The 19,009-nt window shown below is 37.5% G+C and overlaps 2 protein-coding genes across 2 annotated transcripts; both read left to right on the top strand.

Moving 5' to 3' along the window:
* Positions 1-4,561: 4,561 nt before the first annotated feature.
* LOC121422191 (alpha-1B adrenergic receptor-like) lies at positions 4,562-10,739 on the top strand. Its single transcript, XM_041617080.1, has 2 exons — positions 4,562-4,665; positions 9,159-10,739. The coding sequence occupies exon 2, from the start codon at positions 9,194-9,196 to the stop codon at positions 10,352-10,354; it is 1,161 nt and encodes a 386-aa protein (XP_041473014.1). The 5' UTR covers positions 4,562-4,665; positions 9,159-9,193; the 3' UTR covers positions 10,355-10,739.
* A 3,615-nt stretch (positions 10,740-14,354) lies between these two features.
* Positions 14,355-17,364, top strand: LOC121423335 (octopamine receptor beta-2R-like). Its single transcript, XM_041618688.1, has 2 exons — positions 14,355-14,548; positions 14,907-17,364. The coding sequence occupies exon 2, from the start codon at positions 14,916-14,918 to the stop codon at positions 15,981-15,983; it is 1,068 nt and encodes a 355-aa protein (XP_041474622.1). The 5' UTR covers positions 14,355-14,548; positions 14,907-14,915; the 3' UTR covers positions 15,984-17,364.
* Positions 17,365-19,009: the final 1,645 nt, after the last annotated feature.

Below are 19,009 nucleotides of genomic sequence, written 5' to 3'. Positions count from 1 at the left end.
CAGGTCTAATTTAAGATCTTCAACCATAACTTGTAGATTGTCGATGTTTGATAATAAAGTTCTTATATTTAATTGTGCTATTCTAAAGCCATGTTTCTTTTCCTTTATATGACATGATCTCATTTCTGTCTGACATTTGTTCAGGGAGATTCCACCGTCGGGTTCGTAGGGTGGAAATGATTCATTATCCATACATGTATGTTCCTCAGGATCATTTTCAACGGAATTAATTCTCTGAGTGGGTTGTTGATTTAAGATTGTAGTGGATTCATTTCTTGGGTTATCTATTGGTGTCTGGGGTTCAAGAGCTTCCTCGCCGTGGACAGACAATCTACCCAGTCTCTCGGAAATTCTCTGCTTGCTGCTTTGCGTCGAGACCTCGGATAATACTCATTCCACGGAAAAGGGGGAGGCTGGTTCATCTGATTTCCACGTTCAGGATCGATTGAAAAGTAACTTCTAGGATAGGGAGCTAATTTTTGATCAGCTTTTGAGCGTGGGAATTCGCTATGATTTAAAATGCATCATCATAGTTTTGTGACAAGTTACGCAGGAATCGAATGATGTTTCTCGCGAATGCAGTTATTCCCCGCCGATTGAGGTGTACGCCATCTGCGTTTAGATGGAGGACAGGGTCGATATTACTGTTGTCGATTACCGACCAACTACGCTGATTGGCTGAAAGTTTAATTGCGTCATTCACCTCTTCAACTTTAGCATGTTGACGATTCGTCTCACTTAACCTATGTATGATTGTTGATACAGCGATTGATTTCACGCCAGGGACTTGATGGACTTGATCAAGAAGTGAGAATGTCTTTGCAATTATTTCATCAGACTCGTCACTTTTCAAGTTGTTCGTCCCGAGATGTACGATTACTTCGCTGACTTCGCATTGATGTGCAAGATTACATGCATCACTGCAGGCGTCTTCTATTTTGGCTCCATTCAGAGTTTTACATATTACTTTTTTCCTTCGTGAGAGTTTAGATGGTCTGATCTGTTTTGTCATTGAATCTCCGATGATTAGCACGTCTGCTTTCATTGGAGTCTTTGTTAGAGTAGACTTATCATGGCGTTCATTTATGGTCATTGGGCTTTCATTGTTAGACGTTTCGTAATTCTTCATCACGGTGTCTATTCCAGTGTCAATGTTAGTATTAGGAGAAGCATTGTCATCTGCTTCGATTCGACAGTTCTTCGTCAGAGCGTGAAGTTTCTTTTGTTTGATTTTATACTCGTCGAGTTGATCTTGTAGGGGAACAGTGACAGTTTGAGGTACTTTGAAGACTAGGTCTTCATCATATTCACGATCGTTACGTTCTTTATCCCCTTTGTTTGTATTCTCGTCTTTGGCAGGAGTATCGATTGACTTTGAGTTCACATCTATTGATTCATGATAATGCTGGTCGTCCAATCTAGATGTAATGTCAATGATTGCGGATTCCAGTGATTGCATTTTATTTGGCAGATTCATACAATTTTCACAAACTACATTGTTACTGATTGTCACCTCCTTTTTACATATCAAGCAACTTCCAAAGTCGATGCTTTTCATAGAATTTACGTCCCATTTCGTGGCATAGTTGATTTCATGAGTTACCTCTTCATGCTCACTATGAACAAAACTAAAATGGCGGCAGATTGTACGATTCAAGTTAGGATAAACTTTCACCAGGTTATTTTCAACAATTTCATTGTCTATATCGGAATCACTGCCGGGCAATCCGGAGTCATAAATAAGCTTTATAGCAAAACCAATGCTCGAAATTGTTATTCCTTTAGGAAGTTTGAATGAGAATGAGTTTGTTCCTGGGTTGCCTTTGCATTTGTTTGTGGTAACACTAGGCGCCATAATCCTTCCGGAGCATAAGGCTGTATCACGCAATATTGATTATTCCAAGGAATTAAACAAATTTCAGGTTGATGAATCCAACAAACATACGGAGTAAAATAAACAGGATACAAACGAGTTTATCCTGTGTTATGATTAAAGAAGTTTATTGCGACGATCGAAGAAGACCAGCACAGCACAGTATTGTACAAACGGGACTATGGTGCAGTATAGTTCCCACAGAGTACACACAAAATAATTAGGTCTCACTCACAAATTCCATAACTTCATCATATTCACAAGTTTGCCAATCCTGTCAATCCTGATTGCACAAGAAGTAGAAATACGATATATTCTACACAGATTTAATCATATGATTATAGATGGATATATAAACAGAACAGCAAAAAATGACTAAACATTCGAGCGATATCCAAGCGTATCCAATCAATTTGATTACTCGTAAAAACGAAATGGAAAGATCGTATAAAGGGAAATAGATATCCGCCACCCCAGTTTCTAAAAGCATACGCAAAAGAGAAGGACACTGCATTCCATTTGTGCGCATGCGCGGGGCAGTTTAATTACTCGATTATATAACATACCACAACTCACTCGATATGCTCGAAGATCGTAGTCAAAATTATTACCTTTGATTGGACGCGCACCTTTACGTGGTATTTAATTTATAAACTTATCACGTTTTTCGGGGGGTCAAAACTTGTAATATTTCACGTTCACATACCCCCCCCCCTCCCTCTCCTGCATTTGAATGTTTGAATGTGTGCATGCTACGTTGGTTTTTTTTTGTTATATTTGTTTGTAATAGTACTTATTAAAATTATTCAGTTAAGAAATCATACAAGTATTAGTAGATTCGAAATAATGTTACAAGAAAAGTTACAATACCAACAAATTCAATGCTCATAGAGTCAAAATAATTGTTCATAATACAACAAATTGTACAAAAAATACAGAATATAAAATTCAAATCCTCTAGAACTAGGTTAATATTTTGTCTGAAGAAAAAATATAAATATAACAAAAATGAATTTATAGCGACGCAATAGAATCAAATGAAACTGAATGAGTATTAAAGTAACATTCATCCTATCCAAGCCCAAGAAGAGCGGCCTGCTTCCCTCCTCTAAACCCCGGCCTACCCTCCCTTTCAATCTGCATTCTGTAACACAACCATGATCTAACTTGTGCTCCTGAATCTTCACTCCAAATGCACAAGAGCCACTTCAGCCCGTAATCACACCCGTACCCCACTCCCAGAGGAAGACGAGGGACTAGTCATTCCGGAGACGGGTCCAATATCACCCGAGAGCGCACCACAGCTCCCTCTAGAGATAACAGCGTATATTTTTAATATATATATTTTAAACATCTTTACTCGAAAAGGAGGCACAATGCACCCAAAGATGCAAAACCCACCCCACAACGATCGCCCCGACCTACTCCAAGAGGAGTGCGACTCCTTTAGGGACCAGACCAGCTCCCCGCATTTAGAGTGTTTAATGACTGTATACTAGAAATTACTTTGTCTCAGCATCCCAAGAAAATAAACTTGTCTATTTGGTCTTTATTTTGATAACCAAGGGAACAACACATTTGACAAAGAAGGCGACAATGGTCGCAGTAGATGTATTAAATTGGTCTGGCCCAATACCCGTCGCATTTAAAGAAGAAAAGCAACTGCTTTCACACAGGGGGTAAGTTTTTACCTGTTTATCAATACTAGAGAAAACGATGTGTGGGATACAATTTAATGATGTTTGTATTGTATCAAATAACAGGATGCGGCACTTTCGCTCCATGGTTTAAGACTTCATTCGATATTCGTTCATTTTATTCAATCAGCTCTCGTTGAGGCCGTGTTCAATCTATTGCAAATAGCCTACCGGTTTCGCAAAAGAGCGTATTTGAGCATCCAGTTCTCAGACGTTTTCTGTAAGGGTTTGCGCGGGGAGGGGGGCTTTGAGTCTGACAAAAGATTATCTGCGTTTAACTTATAAAAAGTGTCTTCGAAGTGATTGCTAAAATGCCACATTAGTATGACCAGATTCTCAACTCGGGTGCAGATAAACATGTAATTAACTCATTTGTTGTGCTAAGAAATACCTACGCTGAACAGCGTTTTATTGCAGCGAACCAGCGGTGAGAGCGTTTCGTGTTCGGCGCGCAGATGAATTTCTAAGATGGTCGCAGTTACTGTATTTTCAAAGTACATTTAGTTTCCCACATTTGGTCTAAACTAGTTTGCACATACGTCAATACCCTTTTATGCTTTTAAGCTTGCATCTATATGAAAAACCTCTGCAAGATAGGAGTAGTGTAAAGAAATGGTGTCTAACACTGCCCCCCCCCCCCCCCCCCGATTCCCCGCACTTGCCGTTCCTGGATCCACCCTCGCCATAAAGAATCTCGTATCCTTATCATTTCAATTTCGGCACCGGGCCATCCATATTCATTATAAGATATTTCAACTTCGGCCTCGTCCTGCATTCCTGATCACTTAACAATTTTCCATTGACTCTATTCCCATTGTAGGATCGACGTAGTCAATGAAAAAAAATACCATCGTAAAGTATCTAGGAGGTGTCGTATTCAAGAAAAATATACCCACCTCCATAAAATTGCCAATGATTCAAGGTCATTTCCTTAATTTGATAAAATAAGTTGTTTGCTCCAAATCCGGGATCCATGCCGATTCTCAGTTGATTATATCGACAAAAACGAGGTTCTTCACTGTATAGTTGCCTATTATCCCGATGGAATTCGGACAGAGCATAAAGCCGTTTTCTTGTCACAGATTCAGATTTGTGGTAAGTTGAGTAATATGATTTATATGTTCTGTTGTACAAGTGGATGTTGCACGAAATATTAAATGTGTCTTGTTGATCATTGATCATTTAACCCCTTCCCTACTGGAACCGGGTGGCTCCTACGATGGGGTTACGGTGAGTCCGAGAAAATCCGTTTTATTTATTTTATTCAAACCGCATACTATGCATGCAGTAGTATTCAACCCGTTTGGAGAACTTCCTCCAATATATTGAAATAGGGAGCCTACCATAATTTCTGAAATGTATCATTTCCAAGCGGAAAATCAGGGTTGTTTGTTGCCAGTATTGTTTTTATCAATCTGTCGACAGTACGCGCGTGCGACTGACTAATTTGGCGATGTTTTTTGCACCATTATCCCACCTACCAACGCTAGTATTCAACCTAGAGATGAAAGATGGCACTGTCGTTCAGTCTGCCCTTGTCCTATCCGGCTATGGACTAGACCATTTGAGATGAGCCCGAACAGAAAATTGGTCAAAGCCAGAGACTTACATAGATCTATTCTTGATCTAGTTTAGTAATCTAAACCATTTTGAAATTCGCTGTCATTACAAGGTTGAACATGTTGAATACTATTGCAATTCAGTGCAAAGGTCATCGGTTACACTTCGTAAATCCGAAGGTTCGTAATTCCGAAACACGTAAATTGCCTATATCTCGATGTTCGTTAATCCGAAAACGAACAAGGGTTCGTTAATCCGAACATTTGTTGCGTTATTCCGAAAACGAAATAAGGTTCGTTCCGAAGGTTCGATAATCCGAAAACGAAATAAGGTTCGTTGTTCCGAAGGTTCGTTAATCCAAAAACGAAATAAGGTTCGTTGTTCCGAAGTTTCGTTAATCCGAAAACGAAATAAGGTTCATTGTTCCGAAGGTTCGTTACCGAAAACGAAATAAGGTTCGTTTTTCCGAAGGTTCGTTAATCCGAAAACGAAATAAGGTTCGTTTTTCCGAAGGTTCGTTAATCCGAAAACGAAATAAGGTTCGTTAATCCGAAAAATGAAAACCGGGAAAGCAGAGGCAGAGGCAAGGGGGAGGGGGGGGGGGCGGGGAACACTGTTGCCGTCCAATTGTTATGAGGATGGGAAGGCAAGGGCGGCCGAACGAATTTTCGTTTGGGGGGTAAAGCCAACAAATGAAACTCATACGTCAAAATGTACACATTGGTGATATTTCCCCCTTAAGATTATCATCTGCTTGAAGTCATCGTGTGTTTGATAGTGATTTATAAGTAGAGAAAAACCTTTTTTGAACTGATCATTTATTATGGCAAGACGTATATCTAGGCTTTATTTTTCGGGAGAGAGTGTAATTAGCGAGCGGCTTGGTGAAACAAATTCAAAGGTGAAGTTGTAAAACGTTTTTTGGGGTCAATTATTCTTAAAATGGCATAATTGCGAGGTGTTGCGAGCGTGAATCACAAGCTAAAACTTTAGGGTATTTCAATAAAAATGAAAACAAGTTTTTAAAAATCCGAGCAGATTTCTGCTGACATTAAAAAGATGTGCATCTAACTAAAAAATTAACACGAGCGCAAAACGCAGCTTAAACATACTGACCAGAAAAGGAACCTGTTAAAGAAAGCATTTAGTGACCTCTTTAGGATGCATATTTCACTAATCGAGTGCGAAGCGCAAGCTGAAAATTTGCAATATTCCAGCCTGAAAACTTAACTTGTATACTTTTAAAAGAGTATTTTATTTCGAAAAAGCACGAAAAACCGCATATTTATTTTTGAAAAAGGAACTTTCCCATTTTGGAAAATATTCATTTCCCTGTTTTTTTTTTCATTTCATTTTTGGGGTGCAAGTGCCCCCTGCCTCCCTCCCGGCGGATCCAACTTTCGTCAAATAGGGGGGGGGCAATATTTTTTCAGCCACATTTTCCTCGATCGGCAGCTTAAAGTTGATTTTCGTTTGTTTCTTTGAAAGGGTAGTCCTAACAGTCAATAATTAGCTTGATAATAAAGTAAATATGTAATAACATGATAAACCCTTTTTAAATAATGCGAGCGCGGGCTAGAAATTTTTTAATATGATGGGCAATATGTTTGTGATCTTCAAAACGAGATGCCTATGTAACTAAATTTAGATAATAACTGCGAGTAAGATCGCAAACAGAAATTTAAAATATATAAGCTCTGACCTGATCTAAAGGGGACATTTAAAGAACTTTTTGCAGTTAGCCATGAAGACGATGCGTGTTTCAACCAGTGGCGGCGGAATATATTTTCCTGGGGGGGGGGGGGGCAAAGCCAAAAAAGGGGCCAATAGGGGCAATTTGGTGCAAACGTATATTTTCACCATGAGATCATCATCTGTGTAAAGAGGTTGTGTGTTTTGTAGTAATTGAATTGAGAAAAAATAATTAAGTGATCACTGATTGATAAATTATACATTTACGTTTCATTTCTGCGAGCGTAGCGAGCAAGCGGTTTGGGGGGAAAGAAATCAAATCTGAACATGTAAAATTCGCCTTTTTGGTCAATTACTGTTAAAAGGGCATCATTGTGAGATGTTGCGAGCGAATCACGTGCTCAAACTTTTGGAAATTTCATGTAGGCCTAGAATGCTAATAATGATATAGATATTATTTACCCAGGGAAGCCACTTCAGTTCTGAAAACTATTCTCCCAGCTATTATTTTTTTTTACAGGAATGCTTAGAATGTCCAGTTTTCAGGTTGGAAAATCGGAAAATTTTGGCTCACGTTTCTCGCTCGCATCAAGTATTGTTTGTTGAGGAACTCATTCTATTCCTGGTTAAAAAAAATATAAAATGTCCAGTTTTCAGGTGGAATGTCACAAATTTTAAGCTTGCGGTTCGCGCTCTCATTATTTAGTTCGTGAGATATATATTCTATTCATGAGTCACTAAATGCAGTCCTTAAAAAATTACTTAGAAGCCTGTTGCATAAAGCTTTTTACCTGAGAAAACTCCGGTAAAAACTGAAAACTAAGGTTAGTCTGATTTCCGCCATTGACTTTAGCACAGGGCAAAAACTCAGGTAAAAACAACCTGAGTTTTCTCAGGTAAAAAGTTTTATGCAACGGGCCCCAGGTCAGTATATAAACAAATTACAGCTCGCCCTCGAGTTAATTCTTTTGAAAGATACACATCTTTCTCACGATTAAAAAACTGCTCAGAATGTTTAAGTTCACGTCTTGTTACATGAAATGTCTACTAGTTTGAGCTTGCGATTCGCGCTTTCAACATCTCACAAGGATCATTATTATAGTATTATTTTTATTACCAGCAGAAGCTGTTATTAAAAATGACATCCCCTCCAATACAAATCCTATTATCTAGAGGTTACTCGCACGCGACCAACACACTTGATCCCCTGCATCTTTAAACCATTTGCTTAAGCAGCAATTGCTCAGATAAAATCGAAATTAGCATATGCTTGATCAGGGCGCCTATTCTTAATGAAATACATGCTTTTGGCCACAACACATGCATGTATCATCGATCGCCATTGCGTAATATCGTGTAATCTTGTAATGACAACACCGTTTTTGTTACCAAAATGAATAATTTTTCGTTTTCGGAAATACGAACCTTATTCAATTTTCGGATTAACGAACCTTATTTCGTTTTCGGATTAACGAACCTTGTTTCGTTTTCGGATTAACGAACCTTATTTCGTTTTCGGATTGACGAACCTTCGGAATTACGAACCTCATTTTGTTTTCGGATTAACGAACCTTCGGAATTACGAACCTTATTTCGTTTTCGGATTGACGAACCTTCGGAATTATGAACCTTATTTCGTTTTCGGATTGACGAACCTTCGGAATTACGAATCTTCGGAATTACGAACCTTCGGAAATACGAACCTTCGAAATAACCTAACCTTCGGAATTACGAAGCTTCGGAATTACGAATCTTCGGAATTACGAACCTTCGGAAATACGAACCTTCGAAATAACCTAACCTTCGGAATTACGAAGCTTCGGAATTACGAATGTATACGAAGGTCATCGCCGCATAATTCGATCCTCTGCCTGCCCATACAGTCGACAGATAAAGAAAATACCGACAACAGATTACGCTGGATATAACAAAGGCATGAAATTAAGATAAATTCCGTATTTCTAAATATTTGGGGAATTTCTCCAAATCTTTGAATTACGCAGGGTTGAATATTAGTGCCCATACGGTATATGTAGCCGGTAAAGAATAAATGTTTCTAACGTTGTTTTCGACTCACCATACAACCGCCGTAGGGGAGATGCAACTGAGGTATAATTCACACTCGACCATATTAACATCATCCTGAATTTTCCTATTGATACTTTATTTAATGACATTTTTGAGACATAGTTAATATCATTAACATTACGCAATTTTGGGGCTGTTTCCGCAATCAACTCTCCTCTCTTTCCTCCCGTTTGCATCCTCACCTACACGTGTCTGGTTTGCACTGTAAGTACAAAAATATCTAAAACATTTTATATTTACTTCGACAGGTTAATTTCAAACAACATTGAAGCTTAATTTAAAGATGGTCAATGACAGCGTTCTCCCCACTACATCATCCAGCCCAGACATGGCACCAAACAACACTGAAGAAGGTCCAAGTTTCTATAGCAATCTAAACTCTGTCCACCTCGTGATTTATCTTATCGTCACTTTAAGCATCGCCATCGCGGGAATCATCGGTAACTCCATCGTAATTCTTGCCATCATTCTCTCTCGCAAGCTCAGGTCTACTCTAAACTTCTTCGTCCTAAACCTTGCATGTGCAGATCTCTTGATATCGATCTGCATCCCATGTGACGTTTCAAACCTCCTGCTCCCTGAGAGCAGAAAAATTCGATTTTGGTTGTATGCCATTTTGACGGGAATCGCGGTCAGTCTTACGACTCACGCGTTCATTGCGTTCACCAGCTGGTACCTGATCACAAGGAGCCATGCCAGATCAAAGAATCTCTACACCACTCGGAACATAACCATCATGATTTCTTTCACGTGGCTCTTTACCATAATCGTTGCAAGCATAATACATGCTGCCAACAAAGCGGGCTATTATAGAGCTATTGTTGTTGAAGGTACTTACATATTAGCTCATCTTGTAGTCATCATAGTCAGCTATCTGAAGCTTTGGTGCTTTGTCGCAAAGCAGGAGAAGAAACCAAAACCACCGCCCAACAGAAGTAAGCAAAATGACATAAGTGTGTCTACGATGAGTAATAACAGGAATGGCGGTCAGTCTGTGGTTGATTCTTCAAGTGAATACAACGGTCCACCTTCCTCTCCGGCAACTAACAAGACCGCTGTAGAAGCTTCAGATCTTGAACATTGCCCAAGAACGGAACATGACCATCGATCCAGCAGAAAGGTTCCCACTGACCGACAAAGAGAAGAACGTGCTCTTCACAGGAAGACAAAGACCATGGCTGTCACCAAAAGCCTTTTAGTCGTCCTCGTTATGTTCATTATCTGCTTCATTCCCTATCCTTTCACCTTATGGCTCGATCCTCATTTCTCTACCGTACAACCGTGGGGCGTAGCACTCATGTTCTTCAACAGTTGCATCAATCCCATTATTTATGCTGGAAAGATCCGTGGATTCAGGGAAGTGATGGCCTGTATCATCGGCTGTAGGTTTAGAAGCATGCCGATGCCCGTCGAGTGGTTTCGAAAATTAAGAGACTCTGGTTGAATCCTTCCTGAAATTTGTGTATTATTGCTGATGGCAACATCATTTCAAAACAATGCTTTGTAAAAACACTCCACCCTCAAATTTGAATCAGCGTAGCTCTTGTACAACTGTCAATTTAACAGAGGTAGACTTTGATTGCTTATGTAAGATTGTCGTGGGCGTTGTCATCAAGATATATAGAGAAAAAAAATTGTGGATGTTTCCCTTCCTTCGCGGGTATTGAATGTCGTTATGTGCGTATCATTCGCAGTACCTTCGACTATTTCTAGTTTCTTTTCCCTTAATCTATCTGCCGAAATCCTCTTGAAAATATGTCCTCTTTTTCCATTTAAATTTGTTTTTAAGGCAAAGAAACGTTTTTTTTATATACCCAATATCACGTATTTGAAATTGCCAAAGTTGAAAAAAATCTATTAACGTATTGCTAACAGTACCTATAGTTCAGTGAAGTGGTTATGTTAAGAACTGGGTATGTTCCAGAAGCCAATCATTCCGTTTAGAGCTGAAATATCATGACTCCGAATTCAGACGAGGAATTTAATTCGGAAGGCGGTATCCTGATTATCAAACGTAGGTTTAACTGTAATCTGGGATTTCAAACCACACTTCTATGACATGCTTGGCTTGATATTATTTATTCCATATTCGCGGCAATTATAATGTATAATTATATTCATTATCTATTTATCATATTATTCACGTTCTTTTATTTTCATTTTCTTTCCTCCAGAAGAAATACATAAAATTGTATGCATAATGCCCCTTAGAGCTCAATTTATACAGATGAATTATCTCGTCAGAAACGTATCCTTAAAGTCAGTGACCTGTACCGCTTACAACTATTTCAATTTATGTATCAGTTGGATAGAAATAATGTATCGAATGTTCTACAAAATAATTTATGAGAAATAATAATTTGCATTCATACTAGAGTCAAATGACTGTCATTTGTCTAAAAGCAGAGCAATATTTTCAAGCAAAACTGTATTTTACACAGGGCCCAAAATATGGAATTCTCTGGACAGAGTAATAAAAGAGGCAGGTAATCTGAATGGATTTAAATTTTTGATTAAAAACATTCTTCCGAATTCTTACTGATTTCGTCAAATATGTTCTGAACTTCATACCTATCCACGGTAGTGTTGACTATTTTAAAGTATATAAATCTATTATATCATATCATACCTTTCTAATAAATTTCGATAGGGGGTTTACATCTTACAAGCTTGCTTTTCAGCAAGCCTCCACTTTTTTTCATTTTGTTGGTATGTCTTAAAACTGCAAATGTTATGCAGTTAATGTATCTATTCAATGGAAATTATTTAGTATGACATGTATACTTTGATGATTGTTGAATACGAATATATGAATAAGTAAATAAAAAAAAGCCTGCGAGCTGATTAATCTGTAATTATGCTGATAGATGTTTTAAGAAATAAATAAATACATGCACGAATGAATGAATGAATGAATAAATAAATAATGTATAAATCCACCATTTTAAATCAGTTTGATTAATATTAAGTACCTTCATAAATATTCAGTCAAATGAAATGGCACGCCAAAGAAATGTTTTAATTTTGTAGTCTTCACAAACGCCCTTTCTTATGATTTTTTCTGTATATTTGATATCCGATATCATAATATATATCTTCATATCCGCTCTATTAAACATATTTAATTGTTGAAATATTGGTATCTAAATAGAGTAAAGTTTTGGAAATTCGATTGAGTATTATAGAATGTCAAAGAACAATTAATAGCGAGACTGGCTGCGATGTTAGTTTTGGAACATAGCTTATTTTTGTGTGCTAAAGCCTCTTGATTCTTTTTTATAATTGAGATAATCTTAGAACACGGAAAATATAGGAAATAACTAAAAGGAAATGCAGCGGGATACTTACAAAATCATTAGAATAGTACTTTGGGCGAATGTCACGAAAAGACAAAGGGGAAGAGAATATAGTACAAGGGAGCCAGGTCCCTATTAACGATTTTTCACAGAGGTACGTGCTGGCATAAATTTGACAAGCAAAAATAGAAAGTGGGGGGGGGGGTGTGACAAAGTCGTGCTGAAAAATATGAAGGTGCAGACAAACTTGTGTGGAAGGGGCAACGCAAGATGAAAATGAGGAATAAAGAGAAAAAATAGAGAGAGTGAGAGAGAGATAGAAAGAGGTATGGGAATAGTAGGTATATGGCCTGAAGAAATAGAGTGTGTGTAAGGTTGGGTGTGTGTGGGTGTGTACTTAATAAGGAAAAATAAGATAGAGTGGTAAAGAGAGACACATAGACTAAGAGCATGGGGAGAGACAGAAATAAAGGGAAGGATAGAGAGAGATAGAGGAAGAAGGGTGGTTGCTACATCGGCTAATATCATTCGCGACCCGGATATAGGACTATCATCAGAGGATTGTGTATTTCCGAAATAAAATGAAATCGAGTAGGTTCAAATGTTTTATCATCTAAAAAGGTATTGACCATGAATTCAGACGATAAACAGGAACTAAACGTTACCTTTTATCATGTCTTTTTAAAACAATCCCTTTCTTTAGATTTTTGTTGGAACTATAGTTATGGTATTTTGTGAATATCCATACCTATACCACCACTCTTCCTCAACTTGGGATATTTCAGATTTTAGTTAAGATTCGGATGAAGCTGCCAAATCGAACGGGAAGTTTATGAAAATAAAATTATACATCAAATCACTGTGTATCATACTGATGTGGTGCAGCCGACAGAAGCGCCCCAAAAGATTGAAGTTATTTCATAGTGTTTATTTTTTAAAGAATAAGGGGGTGTTGTAAGAAAATATTTGCCATCAATCGCAAATATTCTGTTACAATTTTACAATTAGTATATCAATTGTAGCTGTAGCAAATCATATTACACTCCTTTTTTCAAGAAGCCAATAGGTAATCAATCACAAATTTACAATTAATTACAAGAGATATGATTGATTCAGGCAACGAAAATAGACTTGAAATTGATCGCAAGTTTCCTGCAATGCCCCATAAGCGTTCTGGGATATCCAAAGGTGACGGAATCGAAAAGTTCAAAGAGCGAGATGAAGCTATATTGGAATTTCATGCAAGGAAACTACTTTAAAAAGTTCAGTCATCAAAATAAATTTTGATTTAGTCTGTTATTTGTGTCACTTTTATTAGTGACTCAGTGGTAAAGCGGTCACCTCATCAACGCGGGTCGTACTTCAACGCCTAGGCGAGTCATACCATGGACCTCGTACCAAAGTCGTAAAAAATGGGACCTTCATCATGCAATCTTGCACATACAATGTTTTGCTGATCCCTCCGGTAGAGAAGTGTCATAACTGAAGTGATTACCCTTGCTAACTAAACCGATATCATCATCATTGTCATTAATTACAATTATCAATCATTTTCTTTTTATATTGCAGTAAAATTATGTCATGACCATGTGAAATACAGTATACACATTTAGACTGGTAAGGCCATAATACCTATACAAAATTAGAATAAAGGAAATATCATCAATAATTCACAGTATGAAGACAAGCGATGATATGATATAAAGAAGCAACCTTTAGCACAGATTTCAGTTAAGAGAAATAATTCATGTTTTTCAAACATGGTTGAAGTTAAAAGACTTTCCGGTGAAATGAAAAGTTGAAGCTTGGCATACAAAATCGGAATGTACCTCCGCTCAATCCTACCAATCTCATATCCATGACCCGGGTCAATGACATCCCCATTATATTACACGATTCAAATCTGCCTCGTTTGTTTCCTGTGATATTACGATTAAGTTCGTTTTTTTTTTATACAGATTGAAGATGAAATGCATAAGTTTTTTTAAATCGTTTTCAATCATCATTGGTCCAAACATTTTTTTTAGGTTAAATTATTGACCCGGATATTTGCCAGGAGACATGATCTAGATTTCCGGATTGATATCATTTTCATGGATGAGACGATTTGAAAACAGGTATTATGATCCAACATGCTAGACATGATCTTTTTCTTCTGTTCAAGGTTTACGGACGTAGGCAGCTACAGGCCTATATAAGATGTCTTTTATCCCAGATTCTACCTAAATTCAACTTGAGTTGTCAGGGTTTCACGGAAGAGCATTTCAAGACATTTCCATATGCTCTGGCCGAAGCAGCTAGATAGCATCGTTAGGAATTTTATTCGGGTTTGATTATCAGTGGTAAGTGTAATAAAGAAATATAACTATGACGACGTAAACCAGTGAGTTACTATCCAAGTGTATTTGGAATGTTCTGATTAACTAATATTCTACTGCAGACGTATTCTTAATAGACACACTCTCTTTAGAACCACCGTGAAATCGTTGGTAGTAATAAATGAACGCAGAATTCTGATTTACAATGAAATCGCAATGCACAGGCCAAAACAAACTGTCAATAGTCTGACCTTACTCTTTTAAGTCAGTATTTTATCTTTGTCCTTCAACTTAATACATATCACGTATAATTATCAAAATAGTTTTTAACAAATCTTTGACCAAAAACTTCTTGCTCCACTGACCCATTTTGTCATTTCAGATATCAGAGATGGCAGACTACAACGCCCTCATTATACCAAATTTTACACAATCAACTGGCGGTCCTGTTGGTGATGGTAGCAGTAACCCGGACTACGCAGATAGAATACTCTTTTCTGTTATCTTCATGGTGATCAGCATCACTGGAATCACTGGAAACGCCCTAGTCATCCTCGCGATCATTCTCTCTCGCAAGTTGAGAACGACCACCAATTGGTTCGTCATGAATCTGGCAATGGTTGATCTGTTGACCTGTGTCTTTTTGATCTTCTATGCTGCGTCTATACTGAGTCTGGAAGTACTACACTACTCGGGTTGGTTGTTAGCCATTGCGGTTATCATCACCTTTACCTCCATGCTGAGCCTAAACACTCATGCACTAATTGGTTTCACCAGTTGGTACCTTATCACTAAAAACCTCAAGAAGTCTACGAATCTGTTGAGCTCACGGAATATCTTAATCATGATCATCCTTTCCTGGATACTAACCATCGTCTTCTGCGGCGTCCTATTCCTGATTGGACCATTCTCCGAATACACAAGCGAGTTTCTCATAGGAGTTTGGATCATTGGACATTTTGTCATTATTCTGACCGTCTACATAAAGATATGGAGGTTTGTAGCACACCAAGAGAAGAAAATGTCATCCAAAAGGGATGTCATTACGACGGCCCAGACTGAAGTAAGAAGTGATACGGACCACACGATCAATGTTGCTAACCCATCGCAAACCACATCTTCTGGAAGAGAAGGTCTATCGATCGAGGAATGTGGTGGATCATCGGGGAAGCTGAGAGAGCCTCAAGTAAACCGGAAGATGATCACCGTTGCCAAGAACCTTTTAGTGATTCTAATTGCGTTTATGGTGTGCTTCATTCCTTACTCCATATGTCTGTACATTCCTAACTCATCTGTTGTGGAGCATTGGTTACTGGTACTGCTCTTGTTCAACAGTTGCATCAATCCTATCATCTATGCCAGGAGGATTCGATCCTTTAGGGAGGTGATGATGTGCATCGTGTGCTGTAGGTTCAGAAGCATCCCAATGCCAATATCTTTCCTTCGAAGCATGAGATAAACAAGCTTGAAACTTATTACCAATAACCGACGATAAGTGATATGAAGTTGATGTTCAAATTTCTGATGATCACCCTTATTTAATGATTACCAATGAACAACGAGATAGATTCGTAGCATTGGCGCATCACTTACTCCGTTATCTTTTGTATTTCGTAGTGCGAATGTAAATGTTCAGCTAGAGAGGTATCTTAAAATTGAAGATTGTGGCGAAAGTTTGCAGCACTGTGTGTTATTCAAAATTCTAAAGTTTGTTACACTCTATACCATATTGTAAGATAGTTCACTTAATATTGCACAAATATATCAGGCTTTTAGAAAATATGGTGGGAATAATTTAGCCGAGGTTGGAGTGGCAATTACTATTTTTCCCGAGGGGCGAAGCCCCGATGGAAAAATAGGTACATCGCCAGTCCATCTAAGGATTAATAATTCCCACTATGCTTTCGAAAGAAACGCCTGATACATTTGTTTGATATCCCTCGTTAACTTGTGGACCTGTTCTTTGCTGATTTTAACCAATCTAGACCAAATCTAAAGTTGCCGGACCTAGTCCTACTCTAGACCTGTCGAGCAAATGCTAAGTAGTTCCTGGATTGGCTGCGCGAGGCTTCTACCCGACTGCACTTGAGAGATCCGCTACGCTGCGTTGGTCGTTGCTGCAGTTGCACTCAAACTGTAAATAAAAACGTGCATGTTAATTAAAATTTATGCTCTAAATTTAGTATCCGATCTTGACTGACCTTGTAAAGTATGATTATCCAAAATTTAATTTTCTGTATGAATGGCCGTCGGAGTTATATTTTGTGCATTGTAATGTAGACCAAATTCCACAATTTTGAGCGAGAGCTTGTAATTTATTAATTATTTATTGTTTGCGGATGATCGATCTGGATATGGTCAAGTCAGGGAGCATAGGCAGTTCAACGTTGAGAGAAAATAACGAGCATGAGCATGCGCAGTTCTGCACATGAAAGTAAATAAATAAAATATACGGAGTTACAAGAAAACTATACGGAGCTATTAGCAGCGATGTCTTTTCCTATTGAAATGATCCTTTTTTCACATTATCACGAACTGACCAATTGTTTATCTAGAATAACTTCATAAGAGAGATATAATCACAAATATACAAGCATGGGATATACGAAATGCTAAAATCATGAGTGGTATCTCATCATGTTAAACAATTATACACTTATGTTTATGATTTTTGGAGACGGTGGCCAACTACGCGGACATTTTGTCAAACGGCCGGTCAAGAAGCAGGTCAAGAGGCAAAGTGAATTTAGGAAAGATTTTCTCGTTTTGGATGACCTGAATTATTATCCTTACCAAATATTTTTCACTGGTGAAAGGATCGCGAGAACAATATAATTATGGAGCAGTTGATCAAAAACAATATCCGCCAACATGCTTAATAGCACTTTTTTTTCTTAATATTCGGTTGTTCTTAAACATTCGTGGTTGGGTTTATAACTATGCCGTTTTCGTATCAAATTGATTTTTTTTGTTACTGTAATAATGTTTTTACAGCTCTTTATCAATTCGATTCTTTTTAAGTTTCTCAAAATATATAAATAAAAATAAGTTGTTTTCTTGTTTGGTTTTACATTACGTAAAAAGGTATGATTAATATGTAGAATGGTAATATATTCCTCATGATAGTAATCTGGAGAGTGCGAGAAGCTTTTTGTAGTCATTATACGTTCTCATCAATCATTTGTAATTGATTGTGATGGCACTTCAGATCGTTCTCCGTTGCGATGTTGACGTTGTGGATAAAAAGAGTCAGCGTTTTTGTACCCTTCGATCATGTCGATATAATGGAATTTTATTAATATCAAAAAGTCTTCTCGATATTTCCAAAAATAATGTTATTGCTTTTCCAGGAATTTTTTTTTCTTAGATACGCACTGTAAACATTTCAACACTCTTGCTTTAATGATTATTGATTGAATAAATATTCACCTGATTTCTCTGATTTTGCAATGAGTGTTTATTGTTTTAAGACCATAAAAAACAGGACGTTCCAAGCACCTTCCGATATTATGAACATGGCGAGTATCTAGCTAATGCGAATGCAAAGCATTGAGAACATTTGATATATATAACAATGTTAAAGCCTACAGACCAGGAAAGGGGAGAGATCAAATATATTTTCAGAGATGAAAAAAAATATGCATGAAAAATATGGAGGGGGCTTCTTGTATGTAATGTATGTTCTTTCGTATCTAAGTATTTTGTTCCATATTTCTCATGAATATTTTTCTCATCTCTGAATTTCAAAGGTTATCATTACAATTCTTCACTTAATATCGTCCAAGATTGGTTGACCTTAATTAATGATTAAGTTAGTATTACAACAAGTATTGTCATGACAAAAAAAACCATGTGATCATAATATGATTAATGTCGTAGATATCCCCGCAATTTAAACTTTCTTATCAGAGTGTATGATTATGCAACAATTAAATATTGAGATTTGTATACCTAGAAAACACTATACTGAGTTTTAATTATTGTCATGCTTTGCTAACGGGTATTCCAGCAAATCGGTGAAAGGTTTGAGGAAAATCCATCAAAGGTTAAAAAGGTTTATTAGAATTCCATTTACGTTCGCATTAGTGGATTGGCTAGATACAGTATGTCTGTTCTTCATGAATTCCTAAAATCAGTCCTTAAATGTCTCTTTTTCTGACCTGGATATACAAATTTTTCAGTTCGCGCTTCGCGCTCGCATCATTTGGTAAGTGAAATACATATGGTCTTAGCTTTAGAATGCCCCCTCTTGAGGTCTGATTGAGATATATATACTCTTAATGGATGCCTAAGAAAATAGTCCTTTGAAAAATTTCAGCTCGCGCTTCGCGCTCGCATTGTTTGTTTTAGGAGACAGGTACGTATCATGATTACAATTTTTTTTATAATGTCCCTTTTTGGGTCTGAATATAGAAAAAAACTGATCACACCTGTTCCTGAAAAATATTCTTTTAAGTATAAAAAAGAGAGAAATTTATGACTGTT

Source organism: Lytechinus variegatus, chromosome 10 (assembly GCF_018143015.1).
Source record: "Lytechinus variegatus isolate NC3 chromosome 10, Lvar_3.0, whole genome shotgun sequence".
Lineage (NCBI taxonomy): Eukaryota > Metazoa > Echinodermata > Echinoidea > Temnopleuroida > Toxopneustidae > Lytechinus > Lytechinus variegatus.
The sequence above is the reverse complement of the archived record's forward strand: the minus strand, read 5'-3'. Positions and strand labels throughout refer to the sequence as shown.